Source organism: Cheilinus undulatus, linkage group 3 (genome assembly GCF_018320785.1).
Source record: "Cheilinus undulatus linkage group 3, ASM1832078v1, whole genome shotgun sequence".
Classification (NCBI taxonomy): Eukaryota; Metazoa; Chordata; class Actinopteri; order Labriformes; family Labridae; genus Cheilinus; species Cheilinus undulatus.
The window spans coordinates 45792694-45817583 of record NC_054867.1 but is presented as its reverse complement, the minus strand read 5'-3'; the positions used below and the strand labels follow the sequence as shown (position 1 = coordinate 45817583).

General features: G+C 38.4%; 1 protein-coding gene across 2 annotated transcripts; it reads left to right on the top strand.

The window, feature by feature from the left end:
* Positions 1 to 1538: 1538 nt before the first annotated feature.
* LOC121507162 (protein-arginine deiminase type-2-like) lies at positions 1539 to 22086 on the top strand. 2 transcript variants are annotated; one of them, XM_041783350.1, is made up of 16 exons: positions 1539 to 1747; positions 5660 to 5831; positions 6863 to 6932; positions 7220 to 7281; positions 9599 to 9716; positions 11787 to 11933; positions 12036 to 12229; positions 13108 to 13211; positions 13728 to 13839; positions 14322 to 14429; positions 14804 to 14955; positions 15050 to 15197; positions 16770 to 16863; positions 16955 to 17034; positions 19333 to 19470; positions 19554 to 22086. In XM_041783350.1, the coding sequence occupies exons 1-16, from the start codon at positions 1656 to 1658 to the stop codon at positions 19785 to 19787; spliced, it is 2025 nt and encodes a 674-aa protein (XP_041639284.1). In that variant the 5' UTR covers positions 1539 to 1655; the 3' UTR covers positions 19788 to 22086. The 2 variants fall into 2 exon arrangements, with proteins under 2 accessions (XP_041639284.1, XP_041639285.1); XM_041783351.1 differs by lacking the exon at positions 19554 to 22086 and having other exon boundaries at positions 18956 to 19466.
* Positions 22087 to 24890: the final 2804 nt, after the last annotated feature.

The following is a 24890-nucleotide window of genomic DNA, read 5'->3' as shown; positions in this document are numbered from 1 at the left end:
ACCACACTGGCAGCTTTCCTCAGTGGATAAGATGTTTTTGCACCTCTCCCAACCAACCTCAGCAAGAGTTCAACACTCACTGTCCACGCATGGTGAACAACAACGGTTGCCTGTTGAGCTAGTGTTATGAAGCTTTTGCCTCCTGTGTCAAAGATTTTGTTGATTTGTAACAGACAGAACACTCCTCCAACCACCCTTTGAATTATTTTAAGGATGCACCTTTTTCCAACACTGTTGATGGGATTTTGCCCAGACAGATATGAAATCAATCGCATGCTACACTGAGAAAAATGAATCTGGGCAAAAGTTAGTTTAACTTCATTTAATCTGTGATATTAAAAATTAAAATCCAAGTTTCTAGTTTGACATAAATACACTTAATTTTGTAGTCAGTTTCTTTTGTTAAAAATTCAAGACACTGTGAATTTTTTCCTAAACAAGAATAATTTTGGTAATTTAAGCCAATCTTTCAAAGTTTATCCCATAGACTGTAGAAAGAATTGGACAAACCCTTGGTGATGTCAGCCATCTGCTGACATTAGATGGACTCAAACAGCTCTTGAGGCCAATCTACAGTGGCTTCCGTATTGAAATCACAGCCTCAACCAAACTTTGTCTCAACCTAATGGCCCGCCGATTGAGTGTAACTTCCTGTCAGCTAGCTCGCATTCTCAATAATACCCAACTGCAGTACCGTACAAAACACGCCCACTTGTGCTATTTGCATAGTTTAAGGTTAACTTAGATTAGTTCAGATAGGCCTTAATTAGCTTTAGGTTAGGTTTAGCATTTTAATTTCCACTTGTTAGATTTAGGGGTAGCTCATTGGAGTAGGTGTATATTTTAATTAATTTACTTCCTGGTGTTAGGTGTGGCATTTAAATTCCAGTGGTTAGGTGTTTTTCACTAAGGTTTTTTTCTGGAGTTGGTGTGTTTTTGGGACTACATGTAGTTGCTTGTTTTGTTTGGGGACCCTTTGTTGGATTTGTTCTGATTTTCAGACTACAATATGACAGAGAAGAAAGGCAGCACAAAGCACGAGTTAGATTTTTTCCTGTGTTTTCCTCAAAGTAAAAAGGCTAGTTTCTGGTGCTGTATGTGAGCCCTTACTGCTGGACTTTATTAGAATCTTGAAATTTTCCTCTTTCTGAAAGTCTACAACAAGTGTAGCTCTGGCGCCACCTCCTGTCCGTTGCACGACATACCACTGTAACTGTACGTTTGGAATAAATAACAAAGCAGACGTTATCTATGGGCTTCTAAAGGCCTAAATAAATGGTTTGTTTATGCCAGCTTTGGTCGCTTCCCTGTTTGAATTATAGCGTCCAAATACAATTCAAACCTTTTTTTAAGGCGACAAAAGAGCTCAGATTAGGTTTCACAAAGGGCATGTGTACACAAAGATAGAAAGAGGAGATGTATGACAGGACTGAGGGTGTGAGGGGCGGGGCTTGGCACTTGCCTGACCAATCAGTGAAGACACCGGCTTTTCTTTCTGTGTACCTGCAGGATATCATTATTTCGTTGTCCTCCGCCCAGACGCTGCTTTTGTTCCTGTGAATTCCTGCTAACGGAACAGCAGTCAGTCGTTTTACTCTCGGTATATAACGGGTTTGTCTGTCTCCTCCGTTACACACCGCGCGAGGACAGCAGACATGACTCACTCACGGACTGTCAGAATAGATATCGACACAGCTACCAACCTCGTGTACGTGGTGGGCACGGAATTAAACATACACCTGAACAGGTAGGCTGTTCATACTGTTTTCAAGAACTGTCACAGATGAATTTTAGTTGTCTGCGTTCCAAAGCTTTGTTCAGTCATTTTTTAATTCAAAGATGTTCTTTTTTTAACAGGCATACATTCTATTTCTGTGGTTATCTGTGTTGTTTAAGCTAGTTAGTCGATTTTTTTTAATGGTGCAATTATTTTGTATCTTAAATTTTAGATTAAAAACTACTTTTTAGACAGCCTATTGGTTAAAGGGGATCTCATTTGTGTGCTCAGGTGTGTCACGGCCTGCTTCTTTCACACCCTATCATTTTGGTTTCATTTCCTTTATTACCCCTGTCGCAGGCTTTGAAATAATATTTTAAAGTAGAGTAAGGAAGAAAAGGTCAAAGGTTAAGACACAATCACATTTATAAAGTGCAGTGTATGTATTGTTGCATTGTTTTAGGATATTTTTTATTATTTTTGCTTAGAGTGTGTCATACTGTTTACTCTTTGGTAAATGTTCTCTGTTCCAGTGGTTCTCAAATGGTGTGCCAAGACACACTAGTGTGCTTTGAGGCAAGTCTAGGTGTGTCGTGCAAATTTGTACAACCTTAAGTTAATACTGCATCTATAAAACAGCTAAAGATATTCTACTGTAATGTGTGTTAAAAAGGTTGTCTCCCATGGGCAGGAATATGGAAAGCCTTGAGATTTTGGCTTGAGCTTTAGTGTGTTGTAGACAAGAAGTGGTAAATCCACTGCTCCAGGGATGCTTGATTATGGGAAAAATCACTCATTTTGAATGAAATTGAAATCATGATTATAGAACACAATTACTCATTGATTTTGCAACATATTCCTTGTATGCTTTAGCCAAACCTAAACACTTCCAAAACTGTGTTTGAAATTTACAACCGATTTCTTGTAAACTACTCTTGTTTTTCTTTTCTTTTCTTTTTGTTACCAGCGCTAAAATGGAGAGCTTTTGTCCAATTCCTCCTTTCTATTTTTTATATCAAACGTGTAGTTGTTAACAGACAGCCAGACAGACAATAAGCTTCCGACATAGGGAAGCACGATTAGGGCTGGGCAATTAATCGCAAATTAGATTAAATCACAGTATGGCCTGCTGCAGTTTTCAAATCACAGAAGGTGCAATAGTTCTTTAACCTGTCATTTGTGTAATAAAATACCAGTTTAGAACTTTTTTTGCAGCAGAGATGTTATGCATTACATATCATGCAATCATTCTATTGCCATATTTTTAAAATAGTGTACAAAAAAACCCCCAATAATTTTCTTAATGTATCTGGGTGGCTGTAGATATAACTGGGTGCTCCACTCTGGCACCATTAAACAATGGCCTAATAAACTAGAAGTCAAAGACTTGGCATCAACAGATGAAAGTTTGGGTTTTTAATGTGCATATTTAAAGGAGAACTATAACGGTCAGTAGCTACAGTTCATGACACAGGAAGTTCTGCAACTCTGGTAAAGGTAAGTAAGGAAAAAATTCACCAAAGGAATCACCAACTTCATGAAGTTTTACACTTCTGGTTTTGATTAAACTGGAAGAGCTGATGTAACTGTTATGGTCACTGTTGCGCCAACATTTATGGCACTTCTGTAATACTGAGACGGTATCATAAAATATGAATCAATTTGTGCAGAGTATTACGTTAGATTAGTTCAGTAATGGGGTTGAGATCTATGGCATTAAAAACTTGAAACTATCTCTGAAGTTCAACAAACATCAAATCAAACAACAAATTAACCACTCTAACTTTATATGTTGCAGTGTTGTGTTAATAGCAGTTGAACTTGGTACCTAATAAACATCTCGCTGACTATAAGAGCTCTATTGTTGGCCCACACTGGCAGCACTGGGGAGGGTGGCATTAGTATGCAGATCCTAGTCAAACATCAAGCTCTCTTTTTATGTTGTGCAGAGAATCAACAGTCTTCTGTTGTTTCTGTCCAACAGCAGACTTTTTGTTGTCCCATAACACCCTGCTCTGCTATGATGCCTATGCGTCATAGCAGAGCAGGGCTAGATTACCTACTGTCAGACCCTCTGAGGGGTTTCAGGTTAATCCAAAAACAAAAGTCTGATATCACTTTAAGGGCTTCACCGGTCTCTTTATGTGCAGGACAAACTGTAAATGTTGACACCCGTAGATAGGGCATATTTTGCTTGTGGACAAGCATTGTTGTTTGAAAAGCCGTCTAAAACACTGACTGTTGTCTAGGATGTGGCAATGCCCAACTCACACAGTTGGTGTGAGTGCTGGCAGCAGATAGGGTTATACCTTTGCATGATTGCATATATAGGGCTGGATACCAAAGAAATAAGGGGGTGTAATGCCTTTTCAAGAAAAAAAGCAGGAAAGTGTCCTTTTGGATGCTCCTTTTTTTGGTAAACACAGTAAAGTCACGCCGGATGCCCTCAGAATGGACAAAAATGGCCTCTAGAGCGGTGGTTGTCAACATGGGGTTGCCAGATGCCTTAAAAACTGAGCAAATTTTGTATTCCACTTGTAGGACATTTTTGCCACTTCAAACCTTTTCCACCACTTTTCCTACTTATTGTTGTCTCTGTTGACCCATTATTGCCACTAGTTTCACCAATTTTAATGCCCATTTTTGCCAGGTTACCCATTTCTGCCACTCTTTGCTTTTTTCTGCCTCAGTAAACACATTTTTGTCCATTTAAACCAAATTTTACCACAATTTAATCTCATTTCAACACCCTTTCCTCCTGTTTCTGACACTTTAACCCCTTACTGCCACTTTAAACCCATTTCTACTGCTTTTTAATCTAATATTCCACCTTTTCAACCCTTTCTGCCACTTAAAACCCTTCATGCCACTTTTTAAAATCTCATTTCACTGCTTTTTCCACACATTTCTGCCACTTTTAAGCCAATATTGCCACTGTTAACCCCTTTTACCACTTTTCAATTGTGCTTTTGCCATTTTCACTCATTTTTGCCACCTTTCCCCTATGTTTTGTCATTTGTATCTTATTCTTGACACTTTTAACCCATTTCTTTTACTTTTAAATTTCACCACCTTTTCTGGCAATTTTTGCCATTTTTAACCCATTTTAATTCTGTTTTTAGGAAAAGGGTTTTCTATATTTAAGACAGCTATACACGAAGGCACAAATGAATTAAAAGTGACATTGTTTCTTTGATGAGAGTGGTTATAATTAAGGTTAAATATAAGCTGTGGTTATCACAGCTTAACTTTACTATGGATGATTTGCAGACCTTCATGGTCCCCCAGTTTTGCTGAGTCCCAGGAAGCTCTTCCCTTTTTCCACCCATTATGGGCGGCCTTGTCTGCACATGACAATTCTAGAATTTGCATGGCTGTGTTCAACCAACTTCAGGTGTAGTGGGGGTCCCCGATCTCTGGCACCCTTATTTTGGCGGTCACAGGCTGAGAAGTTTGAGAACCCCTGCTTTAGAGTGCCCTTCAAGAGAGGAAGTGATACATTAAACCCCCAGGATGACCTCTCTGTAGATGTTCATTTTCATGAACATCCTCATCAAAAAAATAATGGTTAAACACAGTATGCACATGGATCATCACCCTTACTTGTGTTTTTTTTAATGATGGCGTTGCTGTTTGTTTTTATTCATGAGTTACACAAAAATAGGCAATATTTAAGTTCAGAACCATCTAAACATTTGCAGGTATGGATGACGATGTACTAAAGCTGAGCTCCTGCAGCATGGAGTTTAACTTCTTGTTGAATGTGTTGTTCACTTCTCCTTAAAAGAGCATCCAAGCATAAAAAAAATGTCTGATTCACTGTATCTGTTCATCTGTGAAATCCAAGCCCACTGCTTTTCTGCACTTGCCTCACCCTTTTTCTCCAGTATAATAAAAAAAAACAGCCTAATTTAACTCTCTGCTTTTTTTCCTTGTTCCCAGGTGTGCCCCTCCTGGCTCCAGGTTCTTCTCAGTGAAATGCACCCCCGATGTTCAGTACAGCATCACCCCTCAGCCTTCGGTGGCTTCCCACCTGTCTCCCCTCCCCCTCCATATGAATCAAGTGCTGCTGATCAGCATGAAAAAAGCCAGTGCTCATGAAAATGACAACAAGGTGAAGTAGGAAACAAACCTTTATTAGAAAAAAGTGCTGAATAAGCAGCAGAACAGCTCCAGGAAATGAGCTGTTTATTAACAAGAATGTACTTTCAGGATATGAGTCAGGTTCATGTGAAAATACGTCAAAGTTTATTGGTATTAAGATAAAGTAATTACTGAGGGTTTGTGATTTTCCTGGTACCAAACAGCATAGTAAGAATATGGAATTTCTGATCTGAATTTTAATTGAAGAGGTTTTATGTTTAACAGTTGACTCCACTGGGAAAATAATATTTTGTACCATTTTCCAGTTTTGCTTGGGTCATTTGTTAAGTTATACATTCACTTGTCACTTTATTAGGTACACCTGTTAGACTGCTCGTTAACGTAATGTCTAATCAGCCAATTGGATGGCAGCAGCCAATGGAATCTGACCTTTCTTTTTGGAGTTTGTGGGCTGTCCCAGAGCAAACATGGGTGTCATCCATGCACTACAGCTCCCTCCGATATTTAGCCCAAACTGTACCCTGCCTTTCACCCAAAGACAGCCAGGACTGGTTCAACACCACAAAAGGGACAGATGGTGCTGATAACAGATGGATGTCAATCCCTTGATGCCCACAGCAAACCCATCATCTGATGGCAGGATAACCCAGCACATCACATCCCTCAATTCATCTTTGGTTTCTTGAACATGACAAGGAGTTTATTGTACTCAGATGGCCTACAGTGACCTAATCTAATACAGTGCTTTTGGGATGTGGTGAAATGGGAGATGCGTATCATTATGTCAATATGGATTTGAATCTCTGACAAATATTTCCAATGCCTTACTGGATCTATATCATGAAGTAACATGGTTATTCTGAGAGAAGAAATTTGGTCCAACCCTGTGCTAACAAGCTATACCTAATAAAGTGGTCAGTGAGACCCTGAATTAGAGCTTCTTGCATACAGCTAACATTTGTATGCCACGTTGAGATTGAATAACCGTTAAATATTATTTTTGAGCATGAGAATGACTGGAGCTTTTGTTTTTTTTTTTAGCTGTCTGTCAGGTACTATGGGGAGAAGTCGGAGGTGTTGGGCAATGCAGTTGTGCATTTGACAGCTGTTGGTGAGTTAAAGCTCTTGTGAAACAATGAGAATTTTATGTCTGATACATTATGAAGTACAAAAAAAAACATGCATTCATTTAACTTTAAACTCCTGACATTTATGTTTCGTAACATAAGACCAGCAGAGCATTTGTGATGTTTTTAACTCCAAAATCAAGACATGACTCATTTGTATACAGAGAAGTCTATTCTAGGATAGAAACAGCCTTTTGAAAATGATAGCTGTGATTTGAACCACTGTCGGGACTATAGCAGTCATGTGATAAACAAAATGTGTGTCACACAGAGATCTCTCTGGATGTGGACGCTGACAGAGATGGAAAAGTGGAAAAAGACAACCCCAATAAGGTGAGCTCCTTATTGTTTGTGTCCAAACAGTGCAACAAAAATATGGGATAAAACTGCATTTCACTGAAAGAACCTTACACAAAACTCAACAATTCGCATAACAAGACATTTTCAAAAGTGAGCGAACTGCAAACACAAACTTTCAAGAATTGCAGCATTATCTAGAGGTAGGGATGTCATATGTTTGATTTTTAATCCTGTTTGATTATGAATTTCTCTGTACTGTGTTCCAAATTATGCATAAACTGTTTTTGTTCATTTTTGCCTGAATGGTCTATATAACAGGATTTTTCATTCCTCAACAATTATATTCAACAAAACTACCAATGATGACAATGGCATTTTTTTTGGCAAAATAACTTGAAATGCAGGGTTCTAAATTAATATTCATAACAGAGTTTCAAAACACTCAGTGGTTTCTCAAGGATTGAAAATAGAAATCTTTTGTGATGTTGTGATATTTCAGTCAAAAACATCTTTACAGATTTATTCATATTAACATTGGAGCCCTTCTTTTTTAACACCTGAACAACTCTCTTATCCATTGAACTTGTAAGTCCATGTATACTTTCTGGTTGTATTTCCTTTGAGGATGTCAGAATTGCTTCCCAGAGCTGCTGTTTTTCGGTAAACTGCCATCCACACTCATAGAGCTTCCTTTAAAGGATTTTTGCAAGCACTGTCCCAAGCTCAATGCACATGATTTCCTGTTTGCATACAAACCTGCTTTTATTTTGAAAAATCAAAGAAAATCAGGAACTTCTGATGGATCTACGGTTACATAATTAACTTAACCAAAGAAAAATTACTTGTTAAGGATCAAAAAGTACATGAAAATGGCCAAAGGGAGCAGTAAAAAGGTGAATTGTTTGATACCACAGGGTGCAGATTGCTTTTGACTTGTCTGTTGAGCTGTCTGTGAGTTTTTGAAGGGAAATGAGACATTCAATGGTACAGTGGTGTCCTTTTTTTCATCACAGTGGCTTCACAGCAACGCTGCAGTGGATAAATAGTGTTTTTAAACACTGATGTTACTTACAGTTCAGTGCTGATGAAAGAGCTCTTAGTCATTGCTCAAGATAGATCTGTTCTGTTGCAGAATATGGATCCCCTCTCCAACGCAGTCTATCCAAGTCTACACAACCTCAGAGTTAATTTTGAGCAGCTCACCAAATCATGATTTTTTCATCTACGAAAATACAAATAAACTGAGATCTCTAGTTTCCTCGGTTGAACTTGAGTTGCTCATGCCCTCATTCCTTCCTTGTATGTCTGCCCCAAAACACCTCCAGTCAGTGTAAAACACTGTACAAAACAGGTGAAACAAATACTCTCACATCACTGCTTGTCCAGATCCCTTTACTGATGCCACATTTCACTCAGAATCAAGTTTAATATCCTTACAGATCCATAAACGATCAAATGTCCCAGCCTTACAAGCTGTAGCTCCGAAACTTTGACATGATCTGCTCCTGTCTTTTCTAGTGATTTAAAAAGTCAGTCCTGTACACCTGCACAGGCAGGTGTTCAGGTAATTTTAATGCACTGTGTATCATATTGTTTAAAGCATTTGGTGTTTGATATTCTCTTCTGTGGCTCATGTGACAGTCTAATCTTTTTCTTACTTCGTGATTTCTACTGTGTTGCGATGACTTTTGAAGCTAGTGCGTTGCTGTCAGTATTAAAGTTTTGTAAAGCCCTTTGTGACTCATGTTTAGGAAAAGTGTTTTATAAATACATTTTGCTAACTTAAGTTTGCCCAAAAATACAAAAAGTACGTTATAACCAGGAAAAAAAAGATTACTGCTCTTCTTTTTAGATCTTATGATGTTATGATTAATGCATTAATGCTGACTGCTCTTGATTAAAACACAACATTTAAAAGACTATTAAATTACAAAAAATTAAAAGAAAAAAAAACACAACGAAATTTATTTTCCAAAACAGCAACATTCATCAAAACATTTTTTAGACAGCAAAATTTCACATTATGAAATAAGGTGGTTTAGAAATTAAATTTACAAAATCTAACATTTTAAAAAACTAAACACATTATTTGACAAAAAACACACACAAATTTAGCAAAACACACACTTAAACAAATAAAAACATTACTTCATAAAGTGAAACATTACAAAACACAAAATTACAAAAGTGTAAATTGTTTCAACTGTTTGTTTTTCTGTAAAATGTTTTTGTGTTTTGACCTCCAGGGCCATCATACTTTCATGTTTTTCTCTGCACTGTGATAAGTTTCAGAAAAAACCCTTTATGCGAAGTCTAAAGTGTTTTTTCAAACCCCTCGAAATCCTTTAAGGATTCCTGGAAATGGGGTCCTAACGGCCATGGAGCGATTCTATTAGTCAACTGTGACTCTGAGACGTCATACCGGAAGAAACCAGACCTTGAGAAAAAGTCTATCACCAAAGTGTCAGGTAAAACTAGTCCATCTTCTTGTTAATTTGAACATTTTTTCTTCCTCACTTTTTACCAGAAACGTTTCCATTACTATTGTCAGCATGGAAAGCCTACTCATGTCTCATTTTGCAAAGTCAGCAGATTACATTGGTGATATGTGAGACCAGTTTGGTCAGTCTACAAACCTTGAGACTTTTGTTTGAGTGTAAAGGCCGGGGATGATGAAGTAGGTCATTTTGATGAGCACTAGACAAACCAGCTGTGCTGAAATAGTAGATCATTGTTTTTAATCATGAGTGTGTCTGTACTTCCCTGTAGTGATCGTGCCCTAATATTATAGAACAATACATTTAACTTTAGTTAAAAAGAGTCACACATTTGAAGTCGATTAACTTGTAAAAGTGATATGATGAGTAGAGATGCAATGCTCAGCTCCACCACTTTTTACTTCTTGTTTTGAACTGAGGGCTCTCTTCAGAAAAGCTGTTTAAAGTCCATTGTGGGCTGACTCATGGTCCGAACCAGGAAGGGCACTTTTAACAGCTTTTCTCACCCATTATGAGAAATTCATCCATGACATCAAACCATAATTTTCTGTTTAGTAAATACACCTTATGGAGTGAAGTTTTTATTGAACAGACTCCTTGATTGAAAACTAGAAAAGCACTCAGAGAGCGCAGACCTCCACCATTAGCTCTATCTTCCAATAGTGAAGAATCCTTTAAAAACATTCCTGGATCCAGATGGTGATCCAGATCACTCCCAAAATCGAATTCGCTGATTGCTCCCTCTCCGGTGGGATGGAGACATGGTGAGGCAAAGCATTGGCTTCTGTACGTGTGAAAGTCATAACAGAGGGGGAATATTCCTCTATTCCTCCCAGCATTGTGAGTATTCTCGCTACAATTCGCTGTCTTTCTCTCTGTTTTTCTCCGACTCGTCTCGTCGTATCTTTCAAACTCCATAAACTCAGAAACTTTGAATAAGTTACTCATGTCTGCCATCTCCTGGTGTAAAGTGGTAACATTGCAGACCCCCGCCATTAGCCCTATCTCCCAATAGTACAGAATCCTTTAAAAAATTCTTGGAACCAGACGGTGATCCAGATCAGTCCCAAAATCGAATAAGTTCTTCCTTATGCCATTTCTGATATTTCCTGAAAATTTCATGTAAATCCGTCCATGACTTTATGAGTTATGTTGTGATAACAAACAAACAAACAAACTAATGAACAAACCCACCCGATCACATAACCTCCTTGGCGGAGGTAATAAGAAGTAGGGCTTATGTTATCTGTGTTGGGTGATGGAGTTAGACATTACAGGAGTGAGCTCTGGCAACTGAACTCACATCTAATGGCAGAGAATAAATGTGGTCCATTGCAAGTAAGCAGCACAAAACACAAACAAGATGCAGCAACAGAACAGCAGCTTCTTGCAGAAGTTACATGCTTCATTATGTAGCAGTCTTTTATGAGTCTTTCCCATCTAAGCTGCTGAAGCTTGTAACTCCTTCAGAGTAGTCATGGGTGTCTTGGGGCCTCTCTCAGTCTCTCAGTCGGTGACTGGACCTTTGAGACACAAGTGTCTTTATACTGCTATCACTTGAGACACAGTCACTACACTCAGGTGATACCATTTTTACTAAATGTGAGACTACTAGCACAAGTTGGATGGACCTCTGTTGAATCAGGTCAGTCACTTAAAAGAGGGTGAATTTATATGTAATGACTTATTTCTTTTTTATCTAATTACTTTGTAGAAATGGAGGTCAAAAGCCTAAAGACACTAACTATGATTTATATATAAAATCAAAAAAGGAGTAAAACATCAAAGAGGGTGAATAATGTAACATTGGAGTGGTAAATTTTTTATGTAGACATTTTAGTGCAAAACCTCTACATATTGCAGTTAAACACCCATTTTTTTTCCTCATTCTGATGCTTGATTTCAGCTTAAGAGATTATCTCCACCTTGTCTACATGTTTTAGTGCACTGGTTGCCATCATGTGACTGGCTGATTAGATATTTGTCATAACCATTAAAGACTTCTTACTGTCTTTCAAATGACTCCTTGTGGACATACAGATCTGAAGGACATGTCTCTCATGATCCTGCGGACCAGAGGCCCTGCCAAGCTCCCTGATGGCTACAAGCTCAGCATGCACATCACTAAAAGTGATTCAGATTGTATCAGAGTCTTCAGGTCTGGATCCCCTGGATCTAACACTGCTCGTGAGTACATATGAAGATTGAGAGAGCTCCAGAAGGGATGATGAAACATGAAAGTAACCCAGCTGGCTGATGTTTTAACCTCTCTTCTTCATCTGTTTACAGCCTCGAGTTACCTCTACAACCTGTTTGTGCAGCACTATCCTCTGGTTCTGAGCGATAAAGTCTTGATTAAGGAGGTGCCTTACCCTGGAGGAAACGGAGAATTGGAGTTCTATGTGGAGGGTCTCAGGTTTCCTGACAAGGACTTCGATGGGCTCATCACCATCAACCTCAGTCTGTTGGACTCTGTTGCAAGGGTAAAATCTGCTTCATCCACAGTTTAACTGTCTTTATTTTGTGTTCTACCACAACCTCCAATTTTGTTTATGTAAATCATCTTTTAAACTCTGTTTGAGGTGTTAAGAAAGATTAAGAAGCTAGAACTACCACTTAGAAGTTAAAAGCCTAGAAGAGAAGTGACACAGTTTATCAAAACTGAAATAACTTTTGAACTATAAATCTTTGCCTCTTACTTGTTTTTCCTCTTGAAGCTAGCTGTTGTGCCTTCCCATTGACACTATGGATGTCTTTGAATCCCTTGCAGCAGCATTTTCAAGCGAGCCTGGAACTCGGTTGACTTTTGGGGACTTTAATGATTAAATCTACACCAGTTAACCTGATATTGAATGCTTTTTTATCAATCTAAATCCAATTCCGATAAATTATTACTGCTAGCTTTAATGCTAACCATCATATTGTTTATCCTTTGTGAGGGTCTGTCAGCAAATGGCAGGCTGTTCCGTAATCTGGTCATGCTGCCTGAATAGAGCATAATGGGGAGAGAGAGAGAGAGAGAGAGCCTGTGATGTAGCCCTTACGTAATTGTTATTTTAATATTTAGCAGTACAACTCACAATAATCAGCAGAAAACAACTTGAAGGTCACAGAGATGCTGTACATTGTAATTCTGTTTCTTTGGCCATGTTCTGACTCAAATATGTGTCTAAAATAATTTGCTAGTCTGTACAGTCAGTCCAGAAAGTTCACACAGGTATTGGATCAGTACTCAGTCCTGACTGATACCCAACACCTTGGTATTGGTAAAGGGAAGGAAAAGACAGAATTGAAACATCTCTTAATTGCATTACAAAGAGGAGTGTTTACAGTTGTTGCATGTGATCTCATGTTTCTTCAGGGTATCCCTGAGACGCCTATCTTCACCGACAGAGTCGTGTTTAAAGTGGCTCCTTGGATCATGACACCCAACACCCTCAGGCCTTTGGAGGTGTATGTCTGCAGGTGAGAGCACACTGATGAATAATAAAGGAGTTGGGGTGACAAATACACTATATTGCCAAAAGTATTCACTCAAACATCCAAATAATTGAAATCAGGTGTTCCAATCACTTCCATGGCCACAGGTGTATAAAATCAAGCACCTAGGCATGCAGACTGTTTCTATAAATATTTGTGAAAGAATGGGTCACTCTCAGGAACTCAATGAATTCCAGCGTGACACTGTGTTTTAGCTGCAAAGGGTAGACTGACGTCATATTAAACCCTGTGGATTAAGAATGGAATATCACTTAAGTTCCTAAGTGAGTCAAGGCAGGTGAGCGAATACTTTTGGCAATATAGTGTTTGTCAACATGGTGACAGTTTTACACATTCATACTAATTTTACACTCATTATGTCAAAACATTGTTCACAACACCTATGGACCTATACTTTTCTTTGTCATTTGCATTCGAAAATAAGAGAATTTTAAGATATTGTATTAAACACCTTCTTTGTGTCTGTGCTCATCATTCCAGAATAAGGGAAAACAGGCAATTCGTTCAAGAAATGAAAAACATTACTGAAAAGAGTGGATGTACTCTGAAGGTTCTCCCTGAGTATAAGAACAGAGGAGATCGCTGGATACAGGTAACAAACCTCATAAGACAATCTTTTTCTTTTTATATCTTGCTCTTGGAAATCAGACTTTTTTTTTAATTGAATGGTTATTTTTCAAAGACAGAAGCCCTTTTTGCCTGTCATTTGAATTGTCATAAGTCCAAGAGAACCCAAATACAACCTTTTTTGTTTCTCTGTTATGAAATTCAGCGTGTATTTTGCAGAGAACAAGTCATGACAAATCTGATAATCTATACCATCTAAAACCACTTTTACTGTAACAGTGGCTTGTGTTTCATCGCCCCTACATTATGAAATCTAACAGGAAAAAGGAGTGAGTGAAAGCTTCTTGAAAAGGAGAAATATGTGCTTCTTTGAAAAGGACAAGCTTGAAGAAGCCAGTTGATTTCACATCTACAACATCCTGTTGAGAAAAGGAAAAAACAAGACTTAAAAAGAGACATATGATGCAAAATAAATAGAAAAAATGACTCATGCTCTCTGCTTTTCAGGATGAAATGGAGTTTGGTTACGTTGACGCACCTCATCATCAGTTCCCCGTCGTTCTGGACTCTCCTCGAGACAGAAAATTAGGTGACTTTGCATATGATGAGCTGCTGGTGAGAAACTAACCTCTGTGTTCCTGAAATTAAAATGTATCGACATACTTTGTTTCAGTGTATGACATTTTGGTCTCACTTAAAATTTTCACATAATGAGGGAGAACAGCTGTAGTTCACTGCGAGCTACATGTAGAGCATTCTGGGATCACTTGCAGTGCAAACCAGGAAGGTCACCTTTATTTTCAAGCGGGGTGAATTTTCACTGAGTTTTGTTGGGAAAATCATCAAGTTTCTTACAAATCTAACTATTCATAATGGGCACTGTTAATCCTCTGAGACAGATGTAGTCATGTACGACAAGAAGAGACAAAGAGTTAAATATCTTCTTTATTTTATCTGGAGAGGATATTTAATCTTTTTCACCTCCTCAGGGCCCTGACTTCGGCTATGTCACAAGAACGCCTGACAGTACAGAACCAAATGATCTGGACTCTTTCGGTAATCTTGAAGTGAGTCCTCCGGTCACTGTGAATGGAAAACACTACCCCCTGGGTAGAATCCTCATTGGAGTGGCTTTTCCCACGTAAGTTCATAACGGATCCAGATCTGATCCCTGACTTTGAAGTTCTATGTTAATGATGAATCAGCTCTCTGAAAGCTCTGTTTTTTTCTTAAAGGACAATTACAGGACGAAACATGACCCAGATTATCCAGGACTTCCTCTGGGCTCAGAAGGTTCAGGAACCAGTGGCTTTATACTCAGACTGGCTCCTTGTTGGACATGTCGATGAATTCATGAGTTTTGTTCCTGCACCTGACAGAAAGGTAAAATTCCACTAACACCTTTCACAGCTGAGGACTAACCTAGAGGACCCAGATGCACACAGCAAAATGACTTATATGAAAGAAAGTCATCAAAGATTGTCCAAAAAAACATCCTAAACAACTGAAGAAAAAGATTAGGAGTTCATAAAAATACCTGGAATTTGCTGTTATCTTTCAGCTATTCGGAGCTGATGCTGCCATGCTGCTATCAACACTGTGTTTACATAAACTTTAGTATTCTGATATCTTTCAGTTTTTTTATGTATCCCAGTTTCTGCTTCTGTATATATATGCATATGTTTTTAGGAACAGGTATAAGCCCTTATCCCAGTTTTGAGGAACCTTGTTGTGCTACCTGGAGAACTCCAAAAGAAAAGGGGTTACAGTGGCATGTATACACCTTATCCCATTTTCTGATTGTGGCAAAGTATCTGCCCAGGTGCAACTTTAATTTAACTGTTAATGTTGCTTTTGATCCTTTAAAGGGTCAAAGTTGGATTGACGGCACTCTGTAAGCACCGTACTACATCTATCAGCATGTCCTGGGCCTAAAAAGTGAATGCAGCAGCACTTCTGGTGTTCCTTTCAAAGTAAAAGCTTAAACTTTTCTAGGTTTACTGAGCTACCTGTATTTTCCAAGACAGTCTGACTGCAGACAGTTCATTTCTGACAACCACTCTCTCAGACCATTCATCTGAGATGCTGTACACCTCAGAATGAAAATACATGCTGAAACCAAAAAAAAAAAAAAAAAAAAAAGTTAACCTTACCTTACGAAACAAAAATGGATTAAACTTAGAGAGTGAGGGGAAGGGCCAAAAACCTCATTACAAAACGTCAGGGAAAAAGCTTGCCCTCCATGAAAATAATAACGCAGCCAGCGTAGCACATGTAGCTCCATTAGCTGCATAAGCTACGTAGATAACTGAGCCACTTAGCTAATGTAGCTCAAGCTAGGGTCACAAAGCAGTTATTTGAGCTACATATCTACGTTATCTGTGTAGCTAAGTCAGCTTTAGCTACATTTGCTTAAGCTCACATTGCTAAAGGTCACATTGCTAGAGCTAACTTAACTATAGATCATTGAACTACATAGCTATTGTAGCTAAAGATAAGATCACAAAGCAGCTATGTAAGCTTTATGGGTTATCTATGTAGCTGTGTTGGCTTATTTTTCTTTTTATGCTTTTATTTTTTTACAGTGTGTACCGTATACCCCATATTCACAATAATATATAAATTTCTAACATTCATTCAGAGGGTAAGCAAATCCAAACGATGTTTACATTCTTGCACAAGGAAAACAAGCAAAAACAACAACCACAAACAAATAGCAAAATAGAACAAGAAGAGAACAAAGAGCTAAAAAAACAAAATAAATCAATAAATATAATGATGATGATAATAATAATAATAATAATAATAATAATAATAATAATAAACCCATGGCATTCACACTCATCTTGGCAGTTCATAACACATTGTCTTCATATTACAGCATTATATTTCATGTCCAGTTATAAGCCTTTTGGATTGTGGGGCATCCCTTGTCTGTTGTGTTTCTGTGCACAGGGGTTCAGGCTGCTGCTGGCAAGCCCAGATGCCGGCTACAAACTCTTCAAAAAGTTACAGAATGATGGGCACGGTAAATCCAGACTGTTTGAAGGTATGTCTGTATTAAGGTGTGTTGTTAGTTAAAAGTCTTCTGTCATCTATTCTTTTTTAAACTTAACATTCCCTCTGCTTTAAAAAAAAAGATCTGGAGGAAGAAAAAAAATTATCAGTTGATGAAATACTTGCTGATGAGGGTCTCCAAGCTGAAAACAACTATGTGCAGGTGAGTGGAAATGACTCTAAATAATGGTTGGTCTTACACAGCTGTCCAGGCATAAATATTTTGATTAAGTTCTACAGTGCCTATAAAAATAATTTACCCCCTTGGATGTTTTACCCTTTTATTGATTTCATAATATGATATAATATATAATGTAGTTTGGCTTTTTTGAGAAAAAAAACTGTGTCAAAGTGAAAACGGGTTAGACTGTAAATGAAATAAAATTTTGTAAGTTGAGTGACTGCATAAATATTCACCCCCTTCAAGTCTGTATTTAGTAGAAGCATTTTTGGCTGCCATCACAGCACTGAGTCTGATTGGATGGGTCTCAATCTGACTCACATATCTGGATACTGCAGTTTTACTCCATTCTTCTTATCAAAACTGCTCAATTTCTGCTGGGTTGCTAAGGGATCAGACATGAACAGCTACAAATTCTCCATTGGATTGAGTTTTGTGCTTTAACTTGGCCACTCATGAACATTCACCTTGTTGTCTTTAAACTATTCCCTGTATGCTTCGGGTCATTTCGGAAAATAAATCTTCTCCCAACCCATAGTTCTCTTGCAGACTGAATAAGATTGTCCTCCAGGATTTTCCTATATTTTGCCACATACATTTTTACTTTCTACCTAAACAAGCCTCCTGAGGCCAACTGCTGAGAGGCATCCCCACAACATGATGCTGCCACTACCTTGCATAAAACTTTGACTGGTCAAGAATCCAGGCAACAGCTGTATGCAGAGTCTCGCCCATCTCAGCTGCTGAAGCTTGTGACTCCTTCAGAGTAGTCATAGATGTCTATGTGGCCTCTCACCAGTCTCCTTGCATGGTCACTCACTATGTGAGATCAGCCTGATCTAGGCAGATTTACACATGTGCCATATTTATCTCATTTATTGATGATGGATTTAACAGAACTCTGGGGGAGGTTCAGCCCCTTGGAAGTTTTGTGTATCCATTCTCTGACTTATATTTGGAGTGTTCTTGTGTCCTCATGGTGTAATGGTAGCCAGCAATAGTGACTGCACCAGCAACTGGACCTTCCAGACACAGGTGTCTTTATACTAGAGTAATTCGAGACACATTCACTGCACTCAGGTGACCCCCTTTTCTCTAATTGTGAGACTACTAGCACCAACTGGCTGGACTGCTGTTAAATTATGTCAGTCACTTTAAAGGGGTGAATATTTATGCAATCACTTCATATTCTTCCTTAATTTACATTACTTTGTAGAAAGCAGTTTCCTCTTTGACATTCAAGATTGTTTGTTTTGTTTTTATATTTTTAAAACTGATTATATTGACCTTGATTGATTATAAAATGAATGAAAGGGTAAAACATCCAAGGGGTGAATACCTCTTTAAAGCAGTGTATATCAGGTCCATTTAAAAGTCCTCAAGATTGATTGATATTAATAATCAATAAAGATATGATCTGCATTCTCAAACACAAACGCTGATGAGGGCATGGCTGACTGTTAAGATTACCTGTATTCTGCTGGTGGCAAAGTAGTGGCTTATCAATTTTTTTTCTTTGTTTACATGAAGCAAAGTCCTTTCTCAGTCTGTATTTTCTGTATCCATTTTTTAATTTGCTGTTCAATCAGGGAGAAGAAAAGATCTGACAGATTGTCAGCACTAAAGGGGTAGTACTATATTGACAAGAGCAGTGTAATATCTCAGTGGTCATTCTCTAGAGCGGTTGTTCTCAACTGCTGGGTCGGGACCCAGAAGTGGGTCGCAGAGCAGTTTTCATGGGGTCATGAATGTGTGTCTGGAAAAAAAATGGTGGCAAAAGTCTATGACGAACACGCAACATACCTTTTATTTTACTCTGTTTTATTGGGATAATGGGTAAATATAAATATTTAGACTCATTTTGTCCTTTGTTTTTTTCCTATCATAAATTCTGTACTTTCAGCGGAGGAGTAGTGACATCTAATGGCGGTTCATGGAGCATAGTGGACCTCCGCTAACGCCATGCTCTGTTATCCTTGCAAGGCAGATGGATTTGCAAGACTCCAGATAGCTCCAATCCACAACATTGGTGTTGTACTGCACACTGTTTGGAACAATCACCATCAGTTGAGGAGGACAAGGCGGTAGCGATGGCTGGGGTTTAGTTTCATTCAAAACTGTTTCCAATGGCTGCCTCTGTGCGTTGATTTCCTTGGATGTAGCTTTGGCACAGTGTCAGTTTTACTATAACTGGATTGCGTTACTGTATGAAATAAAAAAAAAAACTACCAAAATAACTAATAATAATAATAATGTGCACCATGACCACCTTCTCTTCAGAGCTGCATCGACTGGAACAGAGATGTACTGAAGAGAGAGCTGGGCCTGGAGGACGCCGATATCATCGACCTGCCGATCCTCTTCAAGCTTGAGTTAGCTGGAAACAAGCTCAAAGCAATGGCTTTCTATCCTGACATGGTTTGTTCAGAGATATTTCTAAGCTGGAATGAGTTTTTTCCATTTAAAGAGGCATAAAGGGCTCATTCTATGTGTATTTCTAGGTGAACATGATTGTCTTGGGGAAAAACCTCGGCATCCCGAAGCCTTTCGGCCCCAAGGTGAACGGAAGCTGTGCTATAGAGGCTGAGACGAGATCCCTGCTGGAGGGCCTGGGTCTCAGCTGCACATTCATTGATGACTTCGCCGCCTACCACAAAGAGCAGGGAGAGGTGCACTGTGGCTCCAACACCCGCAGGGTGCCGTTCAACTTTAAGTGGTGGAACATGGAGATGTAAAGGGGGCCTTTACTATAAATGGGGATGGGCTTTTCAGTATGCTTAATATTTTAAGAAAGCAAAGCATCTTTAAGTCATAGGGATGGGGTTTATTTTACTCGTCAAAGCCTTCTTCTATCTCACTAAAAAAATCAGCAACCATGTACAAGTTAATCCCAAAGCTACTCTTATTTTTTTACCCATGTTTTTTTTCTACAATTGTTCCTACATGGCAACTGTTAGCCTTAATGTAGTAAACCACAGCAGCAGTCCTACCCCATTCGGTTCTAAACCTTGGTGTTTTTAAAGTGATCCAACCCTGAGATCTGAAAGTATGGGTTGATAAGTTTATAGATAAGAGAGAAGTCAGGTAGGGGGGGAGTTTACCAACAAGTGCCCTGTAAATAAACAGGATACTGTGCTGCTTTCTATGCTGACTTAACAAGGGCCAGCCAACAGACCAATACAGGTCACAATGATGAGTACGAAAACTGTCACCAGTAATAAAGCAAAGAGCACAGTGATAGACTGCACCCAATGGCTTCAAAACAGAAGCAGCTGCATGTGTGTAGAGGATGTCTCCATATTATAAAACTGGCAGTACTGTCACCGGGACTATCTTTTTTCTGTTTCTCACAGTCAAGCGGGATTTATTCCTGTACAGAAAACCAAGTTGTGGTCTTAGTTTCTTGATTTAATTAGAAATATGGGACTTAAAGGACAGATCTTGATCTAGCCATATACCCAAATACTTGAACTGATGAACACAATCAATTTTTACATTATTTAACTTGTACAGGGTGGCATCAAGATTGTCAGTAGTCTGCCTTAAGAAGATCATAAATTTAATCTTAATGGGTTTTAGCATTAGTTTAAGATCAATTAGTGCCTGTTGGAATATGTTAAAATCAGACTGTAGCTGGGACAAAGCTTGACTGTGTGAGGGTGCTGAGGAGTACTGAATTTTATCATCCGCATAGAGATGAACCTCTAAGTACTTACATTTTCCTGCGATGTCATTAATATATAATGTGAATAGAAGCGGACCCAAAATTGATCCCTGGGGGACTCCTTCGCTGACCACCTTAAAGGTAGACCTTACACTGTCTGCAACAATTGCTTGAGTCCTATTTGTTAAATAATTTTTAAACCAGGTACATGCAGTCTCTTCAACACCAATTTTAGAAAGCTTACATAACAGAAGAGAATGGTCAACTGTGTCAAAGGCTTTTGACAGATCAACAGACAGGGCAACACATTTCTGACCATTATCAATTGAAGTAATAATGTCATTTATGACAAGACATGCTGCTGAAATTGTACTGTGACCTGATCTGAACCCTGACTGATAGGGAGAGAGAATGTTATTTGAAGCTAGGTGCACAGTTAATGATTAACCAATGATTGTAATACTCTTGCAAGACAGGAAAGTTTGGGGATGGGCTGGTAGTTGTTCATTTCATCAGCCAGCTCTAGCTTATCGGATGTAGGGCCATTTTCTGTAATAACTTGAGGAGGAGAAGATGAAGCAGTGTTTGATTTGAGAGAATTTACAGTTTTCCAAAATTAAGATGGGTTGTTTTCAGCAGAAGTATATAGGAAAATGAAAACTTTGGATTTTGCGTGTTTAATGAGGAGAGAACATTTGTTCCTTAGCTTTTTAAACATCTGCCAATCACTATCTAAGCCAGTCTCTCTAGCACGTTTCCATGCCTTGTCTCGATTGTATAATTTGTCAGATAAACTATTTTTAAACCAGGGATTAGAATGGTTTCTCGCCCTAATGGTCTTGGTCAGAGCATGCTTGTTTTACAAAAAAAGATGAAAAGCTATATTTACAAAGAAATCTTTTGAACAAGGGCTTAAGCAGACTGTGGACAAGAACAGAAATACAATCACTTTAACTGAGCACATAGATGATTCACTCCCAATCCTTGGGTTTCAAAACCAACTGTTGTGCAAGCACGATTAGATGAATTGTACATAAAAATGTGCTATAATGACATAAAGCCACAAGAGGACACACTTCATCTACTCAAGCATTTCCAAAGTCCAGCGGAAAATCATTCGAACAATGTCTTTAAATCATTTTAAAAGGCTAAAATGCTGTATTTTATTACCAAAAATGTCTCTTCATGGTTTGTTTCTATACCATTTTTCTGTTGCATCAAACGCAAAATGCTGCTTTGTTCTATTTGTAGCTCTGAAAAGTTTTAAAAGTCACTAAATATTTGTTGTTTTGCATTTGGACCATTGCCTTCAAACTATTTGTACTTGTACACACTATCAAAGCATAGCAAATGTATTTGCAATAAATCTCGTATTCTTCTAACTAAAATGAAACGTTTGCTTTTTTTTTTGGGTAACAAACCAATGACAGGGAAATGCCTCTCTGCTCAGAGATGTGAGCTGTATTCATGTGTACTATGTTTAGGATTCCACACAGTATCACTATTCTCTGGGGCAGATATGTACGAATAAATACATACCTGCCTAGTTTTACCTTCAAGCAACACAGTGCCTTTAAATATAACCCTCCTTTAAAACGGCTCCAGTGACACAATCATTTAAAAGGTAACTTCAAGATGAGTCACAGTGTAATTCCTACTCAGCAACGAATCAGGTATTCCAATGGTCAGCATTTTCTAACAAGGGAATTTGCTCGCTTAAGCTAGTTAGCTAACATGAGATAGCTCACTTATCTTAGAGCTAAAGTTATCATTAGATATAGCTTAGTTTTCTTAGGAGAATCAGCTAAGATTAGACATGGTTCACTTATGAGAGTAAGCTAACATTAAAAATCGTTCTTAAGCTAATTAGCTAATATTAGCGATGTCTCACTTGTCTTAGAACTAGTTAGTTAACACTAGAGATGGCTCACTTCTATTACAAAAGTTAGCTTACAATAGAAATAGCGCACTTATACCAGTTAGCTAACCATAGAGATAGCTCACTTATCCTAAAGCTAGTTAGTCAACATTACAGATTGCTCACTTAAATTAGAGCTAAAGCTAACATTAGCTATAGCTCACTTCAATTGCTCACTCAGAGTAGTTAACTACCTATAAAATAAGTTAGCTACTATTACAGTTGGCTTGCTAACAGAATTAGTATGTTAACATTACTGTCAGTAAGCTGCCATTAAAGTGTGCCCGTTAATATGAGAGTTAGCTAACATTAGAGATGGTTCACTTTTTAAGAGGGTAAGTCAGCTTTAGAAACCATTCACTTAAGCTAGTTAGCTAACATTAGAGATGGTTCACTTGTAGTACAAGTTAGCCAAGATTAGAAACCACTTACTTATGCTAGTTAGCTAGCATTAGAGATGGTCCACTTTTTAAGAGAGTTGGCCAACATTAGGGTTGCCAACTTGTGTGCATAAAAATAAGGGACGCCCCGCACTCCTCGGGGCCACAGCCACTCCGGGCCAGTGCCACGTCTACTTTTACTACCCCTTTAAGCTTTTTGTGTAGGCCTACTAGTACTTTTTAATTAAAAAAAAAACACTAATTTTAATCAGGCAATTTTTGAGGAAATTATTGTTCTTTTGCCATATTATACAGCATCTAAAAAAACTAAAACTTAAAAAATTGTGGTCCAGCCTTTCTATCACCATTCCCCAGAAAATGTTCTTCTATGTAAGTTAATTTTATTCGAAGACACAACACTTCTAGCTGAGTACATCATTCTGTCTTTCCTCCCCTTTAAACCAGAACTTACAACAGCAATGTGAGTAGTTAAACAGATATAACATCAGAAGACCAGCAGTGTAGGAGAATGTGAAGGTCAATGACAAGTAATTAAAAGCCACATTAGTTGACAGTTTATTTTTAAGGGGATTTCCCAAGCAAAATGGAGGCCAGGGGCTCCAGAAGGATTTGATACCTTTTATTGTGGAGACAACAGCTAACATTAGCCACTTCTTGGCTAATTTTTCTGTTAGCTCAGAAGTTTCTCTTCAAATTAATGGTTAAGCGCACTCAATTCCAAGCTCATGGAAATGTAATCAGAAAAGTTATTAAACGCTACCATAGATGTTGCTTTGTAGCTCCCGTTTGCCCCACTAGGCATTTCCATGTCGAGTAGAGAGTAGATTTACCACTTCTGGTTTTGAACTGAGGACTCTGACAATGAAAATGGCAATCTATAACTTGTTTTTACTAATAAACAAGCCAACGTTTTGGTTTCGTGTATGAATTTCACATAGTGAGGGAGAAAAGCTGTTAAAAGTGCACATCCTACTTGTCATCTTTTGTTATTGTTTGAAGTGACAGCCCATACATGGTCGATTATGCATACGTTAAGTTCCAGTAATCAAGCTATCACTTACAGTATATATTGACATAAATTTACACAAAACTAAAAAAAAAAGGCCGGACAAAATTATTGGCACCCTCAACTTAATATTTGGTTGCACACCCTTGGGAAAAAATAACTGAAACCAATCACTTCCCATAATCATCAACAAGCTTCCTACACCTCTCAACTGGAATTCTGGACCACTCTTCTTTTGAAAACTGCTCCAGGTCTCTCAGATTTGAAGAGTGCCTTCTTTCAACAGCAATTTTGAGATCTCCCCATAGGTGTTCAATGGGATTTAGATGTGGACTCATTGCTGGCCACTTCAGAACTCTCCAGCGCTTCGTCTCCAACCATTTCTTGGTGCTTTTTGAGGTATGTTTTGGGTCATTGTCCCGCTGGAACACCCATGACCTCTGACACAGACCCAGCTTTCTGACACTAGGCCCTACATGATTAACAAGTGATTCTAATACTCTTGCAAGACAAGAAAGTCTAACCTTTTGATAGTCTCCAGATTTCATGATTCCTTGCACACAGTCAAGGCACCCAGTGCCAGAGGCAGCAAAACAACCCAAAAACATCTTTGAACCTCCACCATGTTTGACTGTAGGTACTGTGTTCTTTTCTTTGTAGGCCTCATTCCGTTTTCTGTAAACAGTAGAATGACGTGCTTTTCCAAAAAGCTCTACCTTAGTCTCATCTGTCCACAAAATGTTCTCCCAGAAGGATTGAGACTTACTCAGGTACATTTTTGAAAACTCCAGTCTGGCTTTTTTATGTCTCTTTGTCAGTAGTAGGGTTCTCCTCATTCTCCTGCCATAG